At 45.4% G+C, this 21238-nt stretch overlaps 1 protein-coding gene across 1 annotated transcript; it reads left to right on the top strand.

Annotated features, from left to right (window-relative positions):
* Positions 1-1002: 1002 nt before the first annotated feature.
* LOC116744511 (carcinoembryonic antigen-related cell adhesion molecule 7-like) lies at positions 1003-12321 on the top strand. The gene is given in 5 exon segments (XM_032614343.1): positions 1003-1162; positions 2090-2368; positions 2371-2460; positions 6214-6489; positions 10153-12321. Coding segments are annotated over 5 exon segments (885 nt in total). The 5' UTR covers positions 1003-1098; the 3' UTR covers positions 10329-12321.
* The last annotated feature ends 8917 nt before the right edge of the window (positions 12322-21238 follow it).

Genomic DNA, 21238 nt, shown 5'->3' with positions numbered 1-21238 from the left:
GGAGTTGGCCCACTTCACACCTTTAGGAACTACTATTCCTTCAGGTCATCAGTGTGTGTCCCAGGAAGCTGTGGCCCAGCTAGACCCCCATGGAGAGAGAAGGAGCGTCCCTCTCACCAGACATCACTCACTTTGCACCCTTTCCAGCCCCTCAATCCTTTCCTGGAGCCTTCTGGCAGGAACAGAAGGAAACCTTCTCAGAGCATTTGAGAACATTGGAAAGACCCTCCGTGTCACAAAGGGAAATAATATCCTGGTTTGGGGACCTCTAGGTGTCTGTGTGGTGCTACTGAAACTGTGCTCCACAGCCAGTATGATCAGCATCACCTGAGAGCTAGTTCGATGCAGACTCTCAGGTCCACCCAACACCTGCTGAGGCAGACGCTGTGCTTTAATAGGATCTGCAGACCCTCTGTGTCTGTGTGCACAAGAGAGGGGAAGAGTCTACCCCAGCCCACATTATGGGGTCTCAGCCTGGCTGGGCATACATGTCACCTGGGCAGCTGCTGAAACAGCATTTCTAAGGTGTCATCTGTGCATTCACAGTCTTTATAAAGTTCCACAGTGACTCCCATGCACAATGTGGGTGACATTCCTGTGACAAGGGTATGAGATGTAGCTGCAGGGCTCCTGCTCTAAAGGGAAAACCCAGAAGGGGAAGGGGAGGCTGTGGGGCAGAGGCTGACTGTGCACCCCAACTGCAAACTGTGGGGAATGCCCAGGACATTGAGCCCCAGGGTTGTGCTCCCCCCAACCAATGGCAAATAGTGTGTGTGTGTTTCTAGGCTGAGGAGTCAAGCTGAAAAAGGCAGAAAGAGCAGCGGTTCACAGGGAAATGAATTGTAAACAGAAAGGGAAGATGGAGGAAGAGAGAAGGCAGGCAGAAATGAGAGAGGAGGGAGAGGGAGAGGGAGGGCCCTGGGCAGAGACCCAGCCCCTGGCCCACGTGACCCAGCGAAGTGCTCCTGCCCCAGGAGGAGGCCCAGCACAGAGGGAGGAAGAACAGCAGAGCTCACACATCAGACAGCAGTGCTCGTGAGCGTTTCGGGAGCTGAAGCTCTTCTCACAGAGCGAGGGACACAGCAGACAGCAGACACCATGAAGCCCCCCTTAGCCCATGCCTGCAGAGGGTGCATCCCCTGGAACGGGCTCCTGCTGGCAGGTGAGAGGGGACAATTTTCAGGGTGTGGGCAGGGGTGGGAGAACAGAGACAGGCTGAGGTCTCTGGGGGAGACAGGGCTCTAAGAGTGGACAGAGGGCTTCTGTTTGGACCTGAGGGAAGAGGACATGGGAGCAGGGGAGGGTGGAGGGAGGGACTGAGCAACAGGAAAATCTCAATGAACTGGAATTGGTAAGGGGCAGGAAAACCTCAATTACTGTACATTTTCCAAATTATTCATCACTGAGCAGTAATTTTTCAAAAGTGGTGACAATAACAATTTATGTCAGGGTGTCAATCCAGAAAAAAACGCAACCAGGAAGCTAAACACTGTCCTTACCCACCACCCTTAGAAATTGACAAATAAACACCAGGCGGTGGAGGCCCTGGGAACACTCATTCCTTCCTCACCTGGTATTTGGAGCCTGGTCCAGGCCCTGGGTTACAACCAGGATCAGACAAGTCCCGGCCGTCCCAGAGCTCACACTCTATGGGGAGGAAGACAGACAAGCAAAGAGATCTAGAATGTGCTGTCAGGTGCTGACAAGTGTCATGAAGGAAACGGAGCAGGGAAAGGTCAAAAGTGAAGATGGAGGGTCTTCAGAGCAGGTGTCAGGGAGGGCAGCTCCCAACAGGCCCCTGAGTGTGAACAAGCGTGTGAGGGCAGCAAGGGAGTGAGCCAGGAAGACACCTGGGGAAACAGAGGAAATAACAAGCTCAGAGGGGCTGAAGTAATGGGGGTCATGCTGCTGACCCTGAGCCAGTAGCAAACACACATGCACACACAGACACAGACACACACACACACACACACGCACTACAAAAACACACACCAAGGCTGAGGGATGAAGAGCCCTGCTCAGGACCCAGGGCCCCATTTTTCCATCCCAACACATAGGTCAGAATATTAATTTCTCTCTTCCCTCCTAGTCCCACTCATAACCTTCTGGAAGCTGCTCACCACTGTGAAACCCACCATTGAATCGGTGCCCGTCAATGCTGCAGAAGGCACGGATGTGCTTCTACTTGTCCACAGTGTGACAAGGGATCTTCTAGGCTACAGCTGGTACAGAGGAGAAAGGGTAGAGAACAACCAACGAATTGCATCACATAGAATAGACGACAGTACAAGTACCACTGGGCTTGCACACAGCGGTCGAGAGACAATACACAGCGGTCGAGAGACAATATACCCCAATGGGTCCCTGCTGTCACCCAGCACGACACAGGATACTACACCCTGTTCATGATAAAGAATGATTTACAGACTGAAAGCCTAGCTGCACAGCTCCGCGTATACCGTGAGTGATTCCTCTCTGACCTCTGGGTGTGGGGTGGGGTGAATTCTATTCCCACACAGAGGACTGACAGGCCTGGACTGTGTCTCCATCCCCCTCTGTATCACATCCCAGGTTGGGGTTTGAACATTTAGTGCAGGACACACACACAGTGGAGACAAACTTCAAAGGATCAGAATTCTTTCGCAGAATCCGGACCCTGAAGACATTCTGTGCGGGAAGAAGGACCAGGCTGATGGAAGCAACACAGCAGAGGAAGATCAGCCGCAGTTCAACCCCCTGGGCCCCTCCCTGTGCCCATGACGCTGAGGAAGACCCTGTAGGACTCAGTATGGGCCTGGCCTGAGGGCCCCCTGGGACCCCCACAGAGAAGCTCAGCGCCGGGAAGCCCCTGCCCAGCTCCTCAGCTCCCGCCTCCAACAACCCCAGAGAACATTTGCCACTGTTGGGCTTTATCCTCCTGGACGGGGTTGACTGGGAGCAGTGACTTCCCAGCTGCCTGAGTCCCAAGGCTTCAGAGCTGGTCACCAGCCAGGGCTCAGCCCCAAGAGCCACATTTGGGCAGGGGTGGAGTCTGGGCCTTCACCTGAGACTCAGCATGGAGAGCAAGACAGGTTATTAGCCGACCACCTGGGGGACTGAGGAGACTCCAGAGGAAGGTCAGCATCCTTAGGGAGGAACAGAGGACAGAAGATGCTCCTGGCAGCTCCTTGACCACCGGGCACAGCCCAGGGAGCCCTCTCCTGTGGATGCAACTAATAATAGATGCAGTTTTTATGGTCAGCTCCTCTATGCTCAGCTTTAGGTCAGTTAATTATTAATGATTTAAGGTTAATACACAGGCAACATGGCAATCCTGAGACAATTTACCATTTTTTCTATTTTAATGAGGAGAAACTGAGTTAAAGGGGATTACACTCACTGAATCACAGTCACACAGACCATGACTGGCCAATCAGAGTCATGCCAAGATAACAGCCCCATCCTCTCCTCCATCCTGGGGGCTTTGTTGTGCATCTTTGGACCCAGAAGCCAGCTGTTGGTTCAGATCCTTTCTTCTTGGGCATCACCAGCTCAGAGGGAGACTCTGGCATGGAAAGTGAAAGGAAATGGAAAATGAATCCTGTTTACTCTAGAACTAAATGACCTGCAACAATGATCATAGTCAGTGACAGGAATGTCCAGGCCTTCCCTCTTCAGGTAGCAAATGCACAAGCTCCTTGCACTGGATGAGAAATCATTTATTTATGTGTTTCCTAATGTGCTGGGTGTCACTCCCGCTGGAATAACATGGGAAGGACTCGGTTTCCTCACTCTCCAACCTACACCTGCAAGCAGCATAGGGCCCAACAGGTAACCTCTCAATCTTTCCTTGATGAAGGAAGGATGAAAGGTATAAGAATGAGTGAATGACCTATAATCTCTTCAGGCACTGGAATCTGGATGCAGAATCCTAGGAGGTACTGGCCACACCTACTGCCTGTCTCTCCAGGGACCCATGTTCCATTCTCTGACCACCCGCCCCTAAAGCACGTTGGGAGCCAGGTCTCACGGTGACTGTGGGGCTGCTCGGCCATGGCAGGGTTTTCCAGGGCTGTAGGGGTCCTGCCTCTGGGCAGCAGTAGGGCTTTTGGATCTTTGATCTTTGACGGCACTTGTAACCCCCACTTTGAAGTCACTTGTAAATGGACATTTTTTGCTCTCTGCTGCTTCCATGTCTCGCATCTTCCTCCTCCTTCTTTCCAGCCGGGACTGGCCCTGCTCTGCACAGCTCCCCTACCCTTAAGCCTTCCACAGATACTCCCGCAAATGGCTGACTGCCCTGTTCCCGTCCTGCTAACACCTGTGGCCAGACCCACCCTCCCGGGCAACAGTAAAGGACACAGAAATCAGTGGGAGCAGCAGCCTCTGTGAGGCTCCAACAAGAGCCAGTTTCCCCAGGTCACCAGGAGAATGAGCTCCCACTTTGCCCTGGTCCAGGGCTCTTTCCCTCCATGATGCCAACAAGTGGAACATACCACGTAACAGGCGGTGAATCTAAGCCCTACATGACTCAACCAGGAAGTCAAAGGCAGAAAGACAGGTCTGCAGTCCCCAGTGGCTCACTTCACCTCTTTGATTTGTGACTCACATTCTTGTCCTTCTGTGAGCCTCCTGTTCCTCTCAGTGGTTCCCAAGACCTTCCCAGGGTGGGGCTGACAGACCCTGTGCCATCTGACTGCTTTACTGACTGTTTCATTGCCCGTGTGTCCTCATGATGGCACCTGTATCATAGGGCTCTCCGACGATGAGGTGCCCAAGCCACTGTCCTTTCACTTAGACTTGGCCCAACTCAGACAAATTTGATCCAGCTCTAGCTGTGTTTCCTGAGGTAGAAAGAAAAGAAAAGAAAACATGCCACACGCCAGTGGTGGGCCTCCTCCCCATTTGCCTGACTGTCCACAGAAATTGGTGACAGGGACCTCTTCTCCTAAAGTTATTAACATAACACAGAACGTTTCTACTAATTTAAATCATTCCTCTCTTTATAAAACAGACTCAGACCTCTCCCCGATCAATTCTGTCCAAGACTAAGGGCAGAGACGTTGGTTCTGCTGCCAAAGCCAGCCAGCATGTCCCCCTCACTCTTTTTTCTTTTTTTTTTAATATTTATTTATTTATTTTGGCTGGGTCTTAGCTGCGGCATGCAGGATCTTAAGTTGTGGCAGGTGGGCTTCTTAGTTGCGGCATGCGAACTCTTAGTTGGGGCATACATGCAGGATCTAGTTCCCCGACCAGGGATCGAAGCCGGGCCCTCTGCATTGGGAGCGCAGAGTCTTACCCACTGGACCACCAGGGAAGTCCCTCCCCCTCACTCTTTTCTAATCATTCTTTGGACTTGCCTAGCCTTTATGGGGTCACTGTCTTGTCAATCACCTTTAACACCTGGGCAGAACTGCCCCACCTCATGGCCCTGCAGCCTGAATACTGGACTGACCACCAGGCTTGCTCTGGGTCGTCCCATGTGTTATTTCTGCTCAAACACCCAGTTCCAGGCCATGTTGCCCAGTCTTCTTGGGGTTTAAGGACTATGGGATGGCCCATCATTACCTATCTCTAGGGAACCTTGGAAATCGAGGACTCAGTGAAAACACATCTCCGCCAGGCAATGTAGGTCTGTGCAGCTTGAAGGGTCTCAGGACCTGCATGTTCCAGGTGAACACCCCAAGGTCAGTCAGGTAGTCACCTGGTCAGTAAAATACTAAATGAGGGGGCTTCCCTGGTGGCACAGTGGTTGAGAGTCTGCCTGCCGATGCAGGGTACCTGGGTTCGTGCCCCGGTCCGGGAAGATCCCACATGCCGCAGAGCGGCTGGGCCCGTGAGCCGTGGCCGCTGAGCCTGCGCATCCGGAGCCTGTGCTCTGCAACGGGAGAGACCACAACCATGAGGGGCCCACGTACCACGAAAACAAACAAACAAACAAAAAACTAAATGAGGGAGCAAGGGGTCTCTAATTTCCAGGCCTATGTTACTGCTATCAAACCTTGATACATGACAGACACTTGAGGAAGTCCGTGCTTTCTCTCAGACATAAGGCAGGTGGCCTTATACTCTCTGAGTTCAGATGTTCATGCATTTGTCTTGTGATACAAAGACCTGCCTTATTCTTTAAGGACTCAGTTTGGCTCAGAGGTGAGAAATGCCAACTCTGACTGAAGATGCTATTGGAGGAATCAAGGTATAAAATGGGCAATGTTCTCTCTGTTGTCTTCACAGCGGTGTTGCCCACCCCAGTCATCACCAGCAACAACTGCAACCCCATGGAGCAGGACACTGTAGTGTTAACATGTGGGACTGAGACTCAGAACACCTCCCACAAGTGGTGGGTCAACAATCGGAGCCTCCCCAACAGCACCAGGCTGGAACTGTCTGAGGACAACAGGACTCTCACTTTATTCCATGTCACGAGGAATGACACAGGACCCTATATGTGTGAAACTAGGAACCCAGTGAGTGTCAGCCGCAGTGACCCATTCACCCTGAATGTCATCTGTGAGTAGCCTCTGTTCCTATGTGCCCCAGGCAGCCCGACTGAATCTCCACTGCTGGAGGCCAGACCACACCCATCCCTCTCAGGTCCAGGTACATGGACTCTCACCTCTGGATATCAGGCTGGCCATGACTTCCTGTCCCAGGCAAATCTGGGCAGGCCCAGCCTTGAGCCAAGTCTAGGAGGCAACAGTGGCTGACAGGGGTCTCTCACTGTTTTGCGGTACACGGGCCTCTCACTGTTGTGGCCTCTCCTGTTGCGGAGCACAGGCTCCAGACGCACAGGCTCAGCGGCCATGGCTCATGGGCCCAGTCGCTCCGCGGCATGTGGGATCTTCCTGGACCGGGGCACGAACCCGCGTCCCCTGCATCTGCAGGCGGACTCTCAACCACTGCGCCACCAGGGAAGCCCCGTAATACCACACTTTTGATTACTGTAGCTTTGTAACAAATTTTGAAATCAGGAAATGCGAGTCCTCCAACTCTGTTCTTCTTTTTCCAGATTTTTTTGGCTTTTAGGGGTCTCCTGAAATGCCATATGAATTTTAGGGCTGATTTTCTATTTCAGCAAAAAAAAAAAAAAGTCATTGGGGAATTTTGATAGGGATTGTGATGAATCTTAGATCACTTTGGGTAGTACTGTCATCTTAACCATGTTAAGTCTTCCAATCCATGGACATGGAATGTCTTTCCATTTATTTATGTCTTCTTTAATTTCTTTCAGCAGTGTTTATTTATAGTTTCTCAGTGTATAAGTCTTTCACATCCCTGGTTAATTCCTGAATATTTCATTATTTTTGATAGTATTGTAAATAAAATTTTCTTAATTTCCTTTTTGAATGTTTCATTGTTTGCGTATAGAAACAACTGATTTTTTAAATAGTATTTATTTAGTTATTTTTGGTTTTGGCTGCATTGGGCCTTCGTTGCTGTGCGTGGGCTTTCTCTAGTTGTGGCGAGCAGGGGCTAGTCTTCATTGTGGTGCACGGGCTTCTCATTGCGGTGGCTTCTCTTGTTGCGGAGCACGGGCTCTATGTGCGTGGGCTTCAGTAGTTGTGGCACGCAGGCACAGTAGTTGTGGCTTGCGGGCTCTAAAGCACAGGATGAGTAGTTGTGGTGCATGGGCTTAGTTGCTCTGCAGCATGTGGGATCTTCCCGGACCAGGGATTGAACCCATGTCCCCTGCATTGGCAGAAGGATTCTTAACCACTGCGCCACCAGGGAAGTCCTGAAACAACTGATTTTTACATGTTGATTTAGTATTCTCCAGCTTTGATTAATTTGTTTATTAGTTCTAACAGTTTTCTTGGGGATCTTTATGGTTTTCTACATGTAAGGTCATGTTATCTGCAAACAGAGATAATTTTACTCTTCTTTTCCAATTTGGATGTCCTTTATTTCTTTTTCTTGCCTGATTGCTCTGGCTAATACATCCAATACTATTTTGAAAAAAAGTGGAAAAAACAGGCATTGTTGTCTTGTTCCTGACCTTAGAGGAAGAACTTTCAATCTTTCACCATTCAGGATGATGTTAGCTGTGGGTTTTTTATATATGTCCTTTATTATGTTGAGGTGGTTTCCTTCTTTTCCTAGTTTGAGTGTTTTCATCATGAAAGGTTAGTGGATTTTTGTCAAGTGTTTTTTATTGGTTTAACCTCCTTACTTTATGTCTATTCATAGTCTCTATTTCTTTGTGATTTCATCTTGGCAGCTTTCATGTTTCTAGGAATTTGTCCATTTTGTAGAAGTTATCCAATTTGTTGCCAAATGATTATTCATAGTACTCATATTCTGTAGAATTGGTAGTAATGTTCCCACATTCATTTCTGATTTTAGTAATTTGAATCTTCTTTTCTTAGTCAACCTAATTAAAAATTTGTCAATTTTGTTAATATTTTTGAAGAACCAAATATTGGTTTTATTGATTCTCTCTACTGTTTTTCCATTCTCTAATTTATTTATCTCCATTCTAATTGCTATTGTTTCCTTCATTCTGCTAGCTTTGGTATGTTTTTTTTTTCCCTTGTTTTGTTTTTCGTGTCCCTTAAGTTGTAAATTTAGGTTGCTGACTTGAGATCTACTTTTTTAATGTAAGCATTTACAATTAGAAATTCTTGCACAGGATTCTTGACTTCTCTGAGCCTCAGATTCCTCAGCTGAAAATTGCAGTAAAAGTACCTGCTTCATGGTTTTGTTTCAGATTTAATGTAATATTCAATTAAACCCACAGCAAAATACACACAAAGGAAAATTTTTCCAAAAATGTTAGCTGCTATAATTACTACTATTATCAGTAGGTTATGTGAAATCGGGTACTCCGATTCAAGAACTACCTAACTCTAGATCCACCTCTTATTAGCCATATGACTTTGGGTTTTTCACTACTGGAAGCCTCAGATTTTCCATCTGTAAAATGGAAATAATGTTTATCTGACAGGGTTATTATATGAATTAAATGAGATATATGGGAAATATTATATATAGCACAGAATCTGGCACATAGTAAGTACATCATAACAATAGCTAACATTAGCATTAATTTTCAGTTTTGAGTTGAATGGTGAGGAAAACTGAAATAAAAAAGAACAAAGAGGGCTTCCCTGGTGGCGCAGTGGTTGAGAGTCCACCTGCCGATGCAGGGGACGTGGGTTCGTGCCCCGGTCCGGGAGGATCCCACATGCCATGGAGCAGCTAGGTCTGTGAGCCATGGCCGCTGAGCCTGTGCGTCTGGAGCCTGTGCTCCGCAGCGGGAGAGGCCACAACGGTGAGAGGCCCGCGTACCGCAAAAAAAAACCCAAAAAACAAAGAGGCAAAAGGTATTATATATTTGGGGAAGGAAGGCATAACACAAAAGACCCATAGGAACATGTTACTGAGTACATATGGAAGAGAGAAAAAAAGGAGTTGAGTGCAAAGTTTCACATCTAGTATGTTAGTTTTCATCCTGTGAGATGCATCTCAGATGGGATTCATTGGGAAAAATGCCTGTGAAGGAAAGTGGGGCAGGAGTGGGAAGAGCCTGGGAGGGTCCTCAGACCATGATGCATATTGGATCCCTGGGAAGGAGAAAGGGAAGGAGGAAGTTTTAGGCTGCAGTGCAGTTCTAAGAGAGTGTCTGCAAATCTGGTGAGGAGTCCTTGAACTAAAGTCACCCAACACAAAAAATTCATTTCTCGCAGAACTGGGATTGATTTCATATTCCTGCTGGGAACCTGTGTGAAGGGTGGTCTCTGTGCAGAGGGGCAGTGAATTCAAAGGGCCTTCCACCAATAAATCCCCACCAAGACACCTAACAGGCACATATTCATGGTGGCCACACCTGGGCCACACCCAGAGAAAGATGTACTCATGAAAAGATGGGAAGCTATAACATAGGAAAATAACCATCAGTGCTTCTTCCATTTCCAAAGCCTTCAAAAATATCTGAGTGCAGAAAGGCCACACTGGAATTGAGGCATGTCCAACCACCAACCTAGAAATACAGTCAGAGAGAAAAAGATTACAAAAATATAGTTGGCTAGTCACCTCACAGCAACCTTCCACAGAAATTTTATTCCTTGAAGGAACAAGTCGAGACTATTTCATATTGAGAGTTATTTCCCAGAGCACCCTCCACTGTAAAATAATGTCACCTTCATTGACTCTTCATTTTTCTTTCCATGACAGATGATTCAACACAAGGAAGTTTTTCTGGCCTCTCAGGTGGTGCTATTGCCGGCATCGTGACTGGAGTCCTGGCTGGCGTAGCTCTGATTGCACCCCTGGCTGGCGTAGCTCTGATTGCACCCCTGGCTGGCGTAGCTCTGATTGCACCCCTGGTGTATTTCCTGTATATGAGATAGACTGAAGGGTATGATGCCTTTCCTCTTGTTCTGCTTTCTCTGAGGCTAATCGTCATGCTCGGGAGAGGGAAGGAGACTTCATCTCTGTCTCTGGCCTGGATCTGCTCCTCATGCTTCCTAAAGCCCTGCTTCTTGGCACTAATTCTAATGGGTCTCTTCTTCCCTGGTCTTCATGCTTCCTGTGCCCTACTCTCTCTTGGACATAGTTATTCCCATCCCCACCTGGTTTAGAGGGGGCAGAACCAATTATGTTCCTCTGTCCCCAGTCAGGGAAGCCAAGGTCCAAGAAGGAAAACTAATGAGGAAATGAAAGAAGCAGGAGGAAGGGGGTCCTGCGCTCTGTCGACAACAGTAGCAGGAGGAGGGAGGGACAGGACAGGACGAGAACCTAAGAAAAGCAGAAACAACCAGAGGCCTCCTGGGCAATAAATAAAGTGACAAAGAAACAGCATCTACCTACAAGAGGGGAAAGGTGTCAGGGTAGAAATAAGCTCAGAAGCAGTTGGCATGAATGGCCCCAAATGTGAACAGCCAGTAAGAAGGAGAGGAGTAAACACCAGAAGGGATGATGGGTAGATTGAAGGAGGAGGTCCTCAGAGGAAAGAGGGCCAACCAAGGTATAAAGGAACACTGAGGAGCCCCAAGGAGTCATGCTGACAGGGTCCTTCCTAATTCAAGGAGCAAAGGTCCTGTGCCTGGGAATAGCAGTCACAGTGTCTGATATTTATTTAGGGCAAGTGACCAGCGCGATCTCACAGAGCACAAATCCTCAGACCACAACCAGAGTAAGTAAACCTGCTCACCTAGTGAGAGCTCGTATGTTCTACTATATACCCTGCCCTACCAGGGAATCCCGGATTTCCAAGTGAATCCCTACCTTCTGAATTATTAGAGGGGATCTCCGTTTCCCAAGCTTAAACTGGCATAGGTCCTCACGCCCTTCCTAGCCATGTAAGAGTCCCCTGAGACACAGCTGGGGGAGAGACACTCGCCCCTCCTAGGCCAGGCAAGCCAAGCAGGCCATGAGATGGACATGTTTCCAGGAGCCTTTTCCTCATCCTACCTCCTTCCCCCTCCTGCCTCTATTACGGATGCGGGCATCTCCTTTGGTGAGACTTTCCCTGCCTTTGGTGCTCTGGGTACTGTGGACCTCAATGCCCCTCCTTGCCGCTGGAGCCTGCTGCGGAGACACACACCTGGGCAAAACTCGGGCCTTGTGAACTGGAAGAAATCTTCAGAAGTGCACTGAGGCCTCTCCCCACCCCTCCTTGGTCTCATGCCCTGGGGTCTGGACCGCAGACTGAGGGAAGCGAATTCCTTAAGTCTTAATCATGGGCCACCCCCCCACTCCACCCTCTCACCACCTGCCACCTCCTTCAGCTAGAAGCACAACAGCTTAGGAACACCACGTTCTGAGGCAATACGTTAGTTCTGCATTAAATGACATAACAAAGGTAAAGCACCTGATACAATGCCCAGCTCAAGGAAGGCACTAGATGATTCTCCCTCTTCTGCCTCCAATCTGACCCTGCTCTTACCATCAAATGATAATTTCCAATCTAATAGATCTGAGGTCTTATTTCCTTTACTTTCTGATAATTGTACTGAATTTTTCTCATCTTAACCTTCAATAGAATATACATTTATATTGAAAAATGCTTCAATCATAAGTATATTTTAACAATGTTTAAGTTTCTACATACCTATGTAAACAGCACCCAAATCATTTAAAAAAAATCAACCCCCCCAACAAACACACACACAAAACGCTCCAGTTACTTCCCTCCAAAGGGTAGTGACTATCCTTATTTCCAGTGCATTAGGTTAGTTTTACCTGATTATGCACTTATATAAATGAAAAATACAGTGTATACATGTGTCTGGCTTCTTTGATTCAAAATTGTTTTGTGAGATTCATTCATATTGTTGTGTGCCTTTGTCGTTTATTTATTCTCATTGTTGTATCATCATATTCCATTGTAGCATTCCATAATCTATCTCTCCTAATGAACATTCAATAGGATGTTAGTAAGCAGAGAAAATGGGTAATAAAAGCCCTTCTCTGAACTAAAAGTTTCAAAGTGGTGAAAGCATGTGGTGCTGACTCACACTGGACAAGGTGAGGGCCTGGCCTACGACACTGATTTAACTGACTGCTGTTCATTCCTTTCAGATTGACGAAGTTGCGTATTCTGCCCGGAACTTCAATGCCCAGGAATCAAAGAAACCAACTTCAGCCTCCCATCCCCAATAGCCACAGAAACAGTTTATTCAGAAGTGAAAAATAAGTAATGCAACCAGTCCTGCTCACTGCACTTATTCCAAGCTTCTCGTCCCCATCCCTAGGAGATCCCTTTGCCCTCCGGGGAAAATGCGAATAGTGTCTTTCCCCCCCTTTCATCCCTAATGAGGCTCCTCCAGGCTGCCTGGTCACAGTCCCTTCCTTCAGTGTCAGTAGATGAAAAGGTACATCCAGGAGGAGGTCTGTAGGAAACCCAACCTTCCTTGTCATTGAACTTTGGCAAAGCAGACCTTGGGAGAGAGTTGCCAGAACCTCCACGCCTCCCCATTTCCTGACCTAAACTGGTTTCAAACTTGCTCATTCCTTCCCACCCCAGTCCTTTCATATTGGAGTTTAATTTGAATTTGCCATAATCTGGAAAATTATGTCCTTGATCCACTGAAATGCATGTGCCAGAAAAGGAAAGGAAAAGGAAAAACTTCTCCTGCTCTCTGAAGCCCGGTGTGAACCCACCATTCACAGGAAAACACATACATAACCAATTCTGAACTGGGAAATTCTATACCTTTGTCCACTTTCAGGGTTGTCTACCTGCAGGACCAGGGCTAAACAACTTACTACTTAGCTAGAATACCACCTAAACCTTTGAAAGCCTGTCTTCAGAGAACCTACTAGAAGCAACTAGAAAACAACTTCTCAAAGTCCATAAGTGAATCCTAATGGAAATTGCAAAAAATGCACATACTGTTTTAATAACTTTATGGACTTCATTAAAGGCAATGCTCAGAGATGGAGGGATTATCGCTTTAGAGGACAATCAGCTCTTAACAGAGACAATCTGCTGGGATTTGGGAAAGGAATCAGAAAGCTACCCTTCAGAGATGATCTAAATAATTGCTAAAGAATGCACAGTTTGTGGTACTGAGTTTTTCCCCTTCCTTCTGAGACATTCTGCAATTTTAATTGTTGTAACTCCTTTCTATGTGAAAGGGGTTGTTTACTTAATTTGCTATGTAAGCCAATCTGACTGCGTTAGGTGAAAGACGCCACCAAAACCCCTCAAGTCCCTCTGGCCAGGAGCGCCTCAAGCTTTTTATGTCAGGGGCTCCACATAGAAAATAAGAAGAAGCAGCTTTTTACATTCGTGGCCAGAAAGGGATCTCGCTCAGTTTCTAGGCACCTCAGACCAACCATCAGCACCATTCTATTCCGCGTTTCTGCCTGTGCACGTTCCATCTGCCCCACTCACCTTCTCAGGAAACCCTGGCCTCTGCTAAGGTGTGTTTGGTTCTTGAGAAGCAGGAGCACCTGCAGGGGACACGACCACCCACGCAGCTGGCCTCGTTTACAACCTAGAAAGCTGCACTGGTGCCGTTGCTCCTTAGGACGCAAGGGGAGGATCATAGCTCAGCTCTGGGCTTCGTGAAAGCCTCTGAAATTTGTTTTCTCCCATGGGGTCTATGAGACCCAATGTGTCAGCATAAAAAGGACGGGCAGGAGAAGGAGAGGCACGTCTACTTCCCACCCAGCCTCCTTCTGCATGGATGGAACCTCCTTGAGGCTGTTGAGAGAAAGGTTTTATTCCATATTCATTACTTGATCTAATGCTGTGTGGAACTGGCCCCCTCAAAGAGGGTTGGTTGGGAGTTCTCTGTACTCAGGTACCTCTTTCAGGGTTTTTTAACCCTGACACAGACTGTATATACCTCTTCTCATCCACACTATTCTGTGTAATTTAATTTTGCCTGGCTAAGGCCGCTTCTGAATTATTTGTAAAATTTGCTCTATATTTATAATAAAAATTATACATCAGGCATCAACATGCTGCCTCAAAGTTGGTACTATTTTCTACAATGTTTTCTTTACAGGCAGAAGAAACAGAAATTGCTTAATAGAGAGTCAGCGTGAGCCTATTTCTAAGTCCACATGGTATCTGATCTAGCGATCAGAGAATTCGCTCAATTCATTTGCCCACCTGCTAACAAAGTGAGTCTATCTGGAGCAACAAGCCACAGCTCCAACCTGCCTGGGAGAAACTGCCTGTCTTCCTCTGGGACAGAAGATGATTTCATGAGTAGAAGATCTCCTGGCCTCTTTACTAGGGACAAATCACACGTCCCACGCAGATGGCTCCAGTGAATCAGATGCAGCGATACAGCTTTCATTCCAACAATCTCCACGGCTTCAGGGGTATAGCAAGCTCTCTAGCACCCTCCCTCCTCCTTGTACCCTGTTCCTTTTTTTCTGCCCCTCAGAGGGTCAGAGCTCTTCTAACCTGGGTAACCTTCATTCCTTAATTAGCCTGTTATCTCATTTCCTTCACTTCCAAGCAATTGAAACGTGTGCTGTCTTTCTCCTTCCTCATGCCCTGGTTTCTCCCGGCCCTCTGCAGTGCTGGCTCCCTTCCCAAGACCACTGGAAGCAGCAGAAAATCAGCACCCATCTCTTGGCCAATTCAAAGGTACTTTCACTGTCCTCACATTGTTCACTTTTACCACATCTGAGACCACACACAACTTCTTCCTTCTGGACACTCTCCTCCTACCAGCCCCACCTGTGCATTGCACCCCGACCTCAGATTTCCTACTCAGACCTGCTTGTCTCGCTCCACACCACCCTCTTTCCACAGCTTCCATGACCTCTCTGCAGGGGGCTCCTTCATCTATATCTCTAGCCCGTCTACTTCCCAGACCTCATGACACTCACATCCAAATACCTTCTGAAATTGCTCCCCATCTGAACTGGCTTTCCCCCACAGGTCACTCACTCCTCTCAGTGACGCCACTGCTTCCTCGGCTCTTGCTCTTTCGTTTTCTAGATTCAATACATCGTCGAAGCCTGTTGATTCCTTGTTTAACATCTCTCAGTTATGTCATTCTCTCCATTCCCATACACCTAAATAAGCCAGGCCCTCAACACCTCTGCTGGAAATACTGCTTCCAGTACTGAAGTTAGAGTTAGCATCCCCCGACAACTAGGGCGCCTGCCGGCCCCTGGTGGGGAACTCTGACCCCCAAGGAGACGGAAGGAACCCCAGGGTGAACCGGTAGGATGTAGGGGGACCGAGGGGGGAGGAGAAGTGAAGGCCAGACAACATCGGCACCCCTGAGGCCGGGGAGATCAGGAGAGGCAGGTGGGAGGGACTCTCCGGGAAGAGCGGGAGAGGAGCAGAGGCCGTTTGCCCCTCTCACTTGGGCCCTGGGGAGCCTGCTGAGTTCGCAGGCATATCCCCTGCCCCCCAGACCCCTCTCCAGGCCACGTGGGTCCTTAGGGGCGTAGGAGGGAGACGGGGGACATCAGGAGAGGCAGGCAGGAGGGGCCCTCTGGGAGGAGCAGGAGAGGAGCCGAGGGTGATTGCCCCACCCACTCAAGCCCAGGAAGCCTGCTGGGCTCCCAGGTGAGGTCCCCCACCCTCTGATACCAGGGGTGGGGGGCACGCCTGGGCCCCTTCTGTTCTGTTAAGACTAAGCCCCACCCACCACAGCCCCCAGGGCCTTTTCCAGCCCTATGGGTCCTAAGCATAGGCCCCGCCCACTGCCCAAACCTCACCCTTGCTTAGGTCCCGCCCTCCACAGCCAAGGCCTTTTTCCCCTTTGTTTTTTCTTTTTTTCTTTTCCCTCCTCCTCCTCTTTTTTTTACTATTGTGGTACTGTTGCACCTTCTGGTTCATCTATATTTCTACATTTTTATTTTTATATTCTTTCTAACATATCTGTTATTTTCCTAGTCTAATTTTATTTTGTACTTTGCCATTGTTCTCTCTCTCTTTTTTTTTTTTTTTTTTGCCAACCCCACCCCACCCCGTGGCTTGCAGGATCTTGGTTCACAAGCTGGGGGTCGGGCTGAAGCATCTGTGGTGGGAGCTCCCTGTCAGAAGCCCTGGACTAACAGAGAACCTCAGAGCCCAGGGAATATTCATCAGAGTGAGGTTTCATGGAGGTCCTCATCTCAGCACCAAGACCCAGCTCTCCCCAACAGCCTACAAACTCCAGTGTTGGAAGCCTCAGGCCAAGCAACCAGTAAGACAAGAACACAACCCCACTCATTAAAAAAAAAAAAGAGATGGCAAAAAAATACGTCACAGATGAAGGAGCAAGGTAAAAACCTACAAGACCAAATAAATGAAGAGGAAATAGGCAATCTATCTGAAAAAGAATTCAGAGTAATGATAATAAAGATGATCCAGAATGTCGGAAATAGAATGGAAGCATGGATTGAGAAAATACAAGAAATGTTTAACAAAGATTTAGAAGAACTAAAGAACAAACAGAGATGAACAACACAATAACTGAAATGAAAAATACACTAGAAGGAATAAATAACAGAATAACGGAGGCAGAAGAACGAATAAGTGAGCTGGAAGACAAAATGGTGGAAATAACTGCCAAGGAGCAGAATAAAGAGAAAAGAATGAAAAGAATTGAAGACAATCTCAGAGACCTCTGGGACAACACTAAATGCACCAACATTCGAATTATAGGGGTCCCAGACAAAGAAGAGTAAAAGAAAGGGTCTGAGAAAATATTTGAAGAGATTATAGTGGAAAAGTTCCCTAACATGGGAAAGGTAATAGTCACCCAAGTCCAGGAAGCACAGAGAGTCCCATATAGGATAAACCCTAGGAGAAACACACCAAGATACATATTAATCAAACTAACAAAAATTAAATTCAAAGAAAAAATATTCAAAGCAGCAAGGAAAAAACAAAAAATAACATACAAAGGAATCCCCATAAGGTTATCAGCTGATTTTTCAGTGGAAACTCTGCAGGTCAGAAGGGAGTGGCAGGATATACTTAAAGTGATGAAAGAGAAAAACCTACAACCAAGGTTACTCTACCCAGCAAGGATCTCATTCAGATTTGATGGAGAAGTCAAAAGCTTTTCAGACAAACAAAAGCTAAGAGAATTCAGCACCACCAAACCAGCTTTACAACAAATGCTAAAGAAACTTCTCTAAGCAGGAAACACAAGAGAAGAAAAAGGCCCACAAAAACAAACCCAAAACAATTAAGAAAATGGTAATAGGAACATACATACTGATAATAACCTTGAATATAAATGGATTAAATGCCCCAAGCAAAAGGCACAGACTGGCTGAATGTATACAAAAACATGACCATTTATATGCTGTCTACAAGAGACCCACTTCAGACCTAGGGACACATACAGACTGAAAGTGAAGGGATGGAAAAAGATATTCCATGCAAATGGAAATCAAAAGAAAGCTGGAGTAGCAATATTCGTATCAGATAAAATAGACTTTAAAATAAAGAATGTTACAAGAGACAAGGAGGGACACTACATAATGATCAAAGGATCAATCCAAGAAGAAGATATAACAATTATAAATGTTTATGCACCCAACATAGGAGCACCTCAATACATAAGGCAAATGCTAACAACCATGAAAGGAGAAATAGACAGTAACACAATAATAGTAGGGGACTTTAACACCCCACTTACACCAATGGACAGATCATCCAAACAGAAAATAAATAAGGAAACACAAGCCTTAAATGACACATTAGAACAGATGGACTTAATTGATATTTATAGGGCATTCCACCCAAAAGTGGCAGAATACACTTTCTTCTCAAGTGCACATGGAACATTCTCCAGGATAGATCATATCTTGGGTCACAAATCAAGGCTCGGAAAATTTAAGAAAATTGAAATCATGTCAGGCATCTTTTCCGACCACAACCCTATGAGATTGGAAATCAATTACAGGAAAAAAACTGTAAAAAACACAAATACATGGAGGCTAAACAGTACACTACTAAATAACCAAGAGATCACTGAAGAAATCAAAGAAGAAATTAAAAAATACATAGAAACAAATGACAACAAAAACACGACGACCCAAAACCTATGGGACGCAGCAAAAGCAGTTCTATGAGGGAAGTTTATAGCAACTCAATCTCACGTCAAGAAACAAGAAAATCTCAAAAAAAAAATCTAACCCTACACTTAAAACAATTAGAGAAAGAACAACATAAATGAAATAGAAATAAATGAAATAGAAATGAAGAAAACTATAGCAAAGATCAATAAAACTAAAAGCTGGTTCTTTGAGAAGATAAACAAAATTGATAAACCCTTAGCCAGACTCATCAATGGGAGAGGATGCAAATCAATAAAATTAGAAATGAAAAAGGAGAGATCACAACTGACACTGCAGAAATATAAAGGATTATAAGAGACCACTACAAACAACTATATGCCAATAAAATGGACAACCATGAAGAAATGGAAAAATTCTTGGAAAGGTACAATTTTCCAAGCCTGAACCAGGAAGAATTAGAAAATATAAACAGACCTATCACAAGTAATGAAATTGAAGCCATAATTTAAAATCTTCCAAAAAACAAAAGTTCAGGACCAGATGGCTTCACAGGTGAATTCTATCAAACATTTAGAGAAGAGCTAACACTGATCTTTCTCAAACTCTTCCAAAAAATTGCAGAGGGAGAAATACTCCCAAATTCATTCTACGAAGCCACCATCATCCTGATACCAAAAACAGAAAACGATATCACAATAAAAGAAACTTATAGACCAATATCACTGATGAACATATACTGAACAAATACTAGCAAACAGAATCCAACAGCACATTAAAGGATCATACACCATGATCAAGTGAGATTTAACCCAGGGATGCAAGGATTCTTCAATATATGCAAATCAATCAATGTGATACACCACATTAACAAATTAAGGAATAAAAACCATATGATCATCTCAATACATGCAGAAAAGCTTTTGACAAAATTCAACACTGATTTATGATAAAAACTCTCCAGAAAGTGGGCACAGAGGGAACCTACCTCAACATAATAAAGGCCATATATGACAAACCCACAGCAAGCATCATACTCAGTGGTGAAAAACTGATCCACTAGGAACAGGAACAAGACAAGGATGTCCACTCTCACCACTCTTATTCAACAAAGTTTTGGAAGTCCTAGCCACAGCAATCAGAGAAGAAAAAGAAATAAAAGGAATACAAATTGGAAAAGAAGAAGTAAAACTGTCACTGTTTGCTGATGACAGGATACTATACATAGAGAATCCTAAAGATGCCACCAGAAAACTACTAGAACTAATCAGTGAATTTGGTAAGGTTGCAGGATACAAAATTAATGCACAGAAATCTCTGGCATTCCTATACGTATACCAACAATGAAAAATCAGAAAGAGAAATTAAGGAAACACTCCCATTTACCATTACAACAAAAAGAATAAAATACCTAGGAATAAACCTGCCTAAGGAAGCAAAAGACTTGTACTCAGAAAACTATAAAACACTGATGAAAGAAATCAAAGATGACATAAACAGATGGAGAAATATACCATGTTCTTAGATTGGAAGAATCGATATTGTGAAAATGACTATACTGCCCAATGCAATCTACAGAATCAGTGCAATTCCTATCAAACTACCAATGGCATTCTTCACAGAATTAGAACAAAAAATCTTACAATTCGTATGGAAACACAAAAGACCCCAAATAGCCAAAGCAATCTTGAGAAAGAAAAATGGAGTTGGAGGAATCAGGCTCCCTGACTTCAGACTATACCACAAAGGCACAGTAATCAAGACAGTATGGTACTGGTACAAAAACAGAAATACAGATCAATGGTACAGGATAGAATGCCCAGAGATAAACCCACACACATATGGGCACCTAATTTACGACAAAGGAGGCAAGAACATACAATGGAGAAAAGACAGCCTCTTCAATAAGTGGTGCTGGGAAAACTGGACAGCTACATGTCAAAAAATGAAATTAGAACACTACCTAACACCATACACAGAAATAAACTCCAGATGGATTAAAGCCTTAAATGTAAGACCAGACATTATAAAACTTTTAGAGGAAAACATAAGAAAAACACTCTTTGACATAAAACACAGCAAGATCTTTTTTGATCCATCTCCTAGAGTAACAGAAATAAAAACAAAAATAAACAAATGGGACTTAATTAAACTTAAAAGCTTTTGCAGAGCAAAGGAAACTATAAATAAGACAAAAAAACAACCTTCAGAATGGGAGAAAATCTTTGCAAATGAAACAACAGACAAAGGATTAATCTTCAAAATATACAAACAGCTCATGGAGCTCAATTAAAAAAAAAAAAAATCCAGACAAAAAATGAGCAGAAGACCTAAATAGACATTTCACCAAGGAAGACATATAGATGGCCAAGAAGCACATGAAAAGATGCTCAACATCACTGATTATTAGAGAAATGAAAAGCAAAACTACAATGAGGTATCACCTCACACCAGTCAGAATGGCCATTATCAAAAAAGCTAGAAACTAATAAATGCTGGAAAGGGTGTGGTGAAAAGGGAATCTTCCTACACGTTGGTGGGAATGTAAATTGATACAACCACTATGGAAAACAGCATGGAGGTTCCTTAAAAAACTAAAAATAGAACTACCATATGACCCAGCAATCCCACTACTGGACATACACCCTGAGAAAACCATAATTCAAAAAGAGACATGCACCACAATGTTCACTGCAGCACTATTTACAATAGCCAGGACATGGAACCAACCTAAATGTCCATCGACAGATGAATGGATAAAGATGTGGCACATATATACAATGGAATATTACTCAGCCATAAAAAGAAACTAAATTGAGTTATT

The sequence above is a fragment of the Phocoena sinus genome, chromosome 19, assembly GCF_008692025.1.
Source record: "Phocoena sinus isolate mPhoSin1 chromosome 19, mPhoSin1.pri, whole genome shotgun sequence".
In the NCBI taxonomy this organism is placed as follows: Eukaryota; Metazoa; Chordata; class Mammalia; order Artiodactyla; family Phocoenidae; genus Phocoena; species Phocoena sinus.
This window is presented reverse-complemented; position numbering and strand designations above follow the sequence as displayed.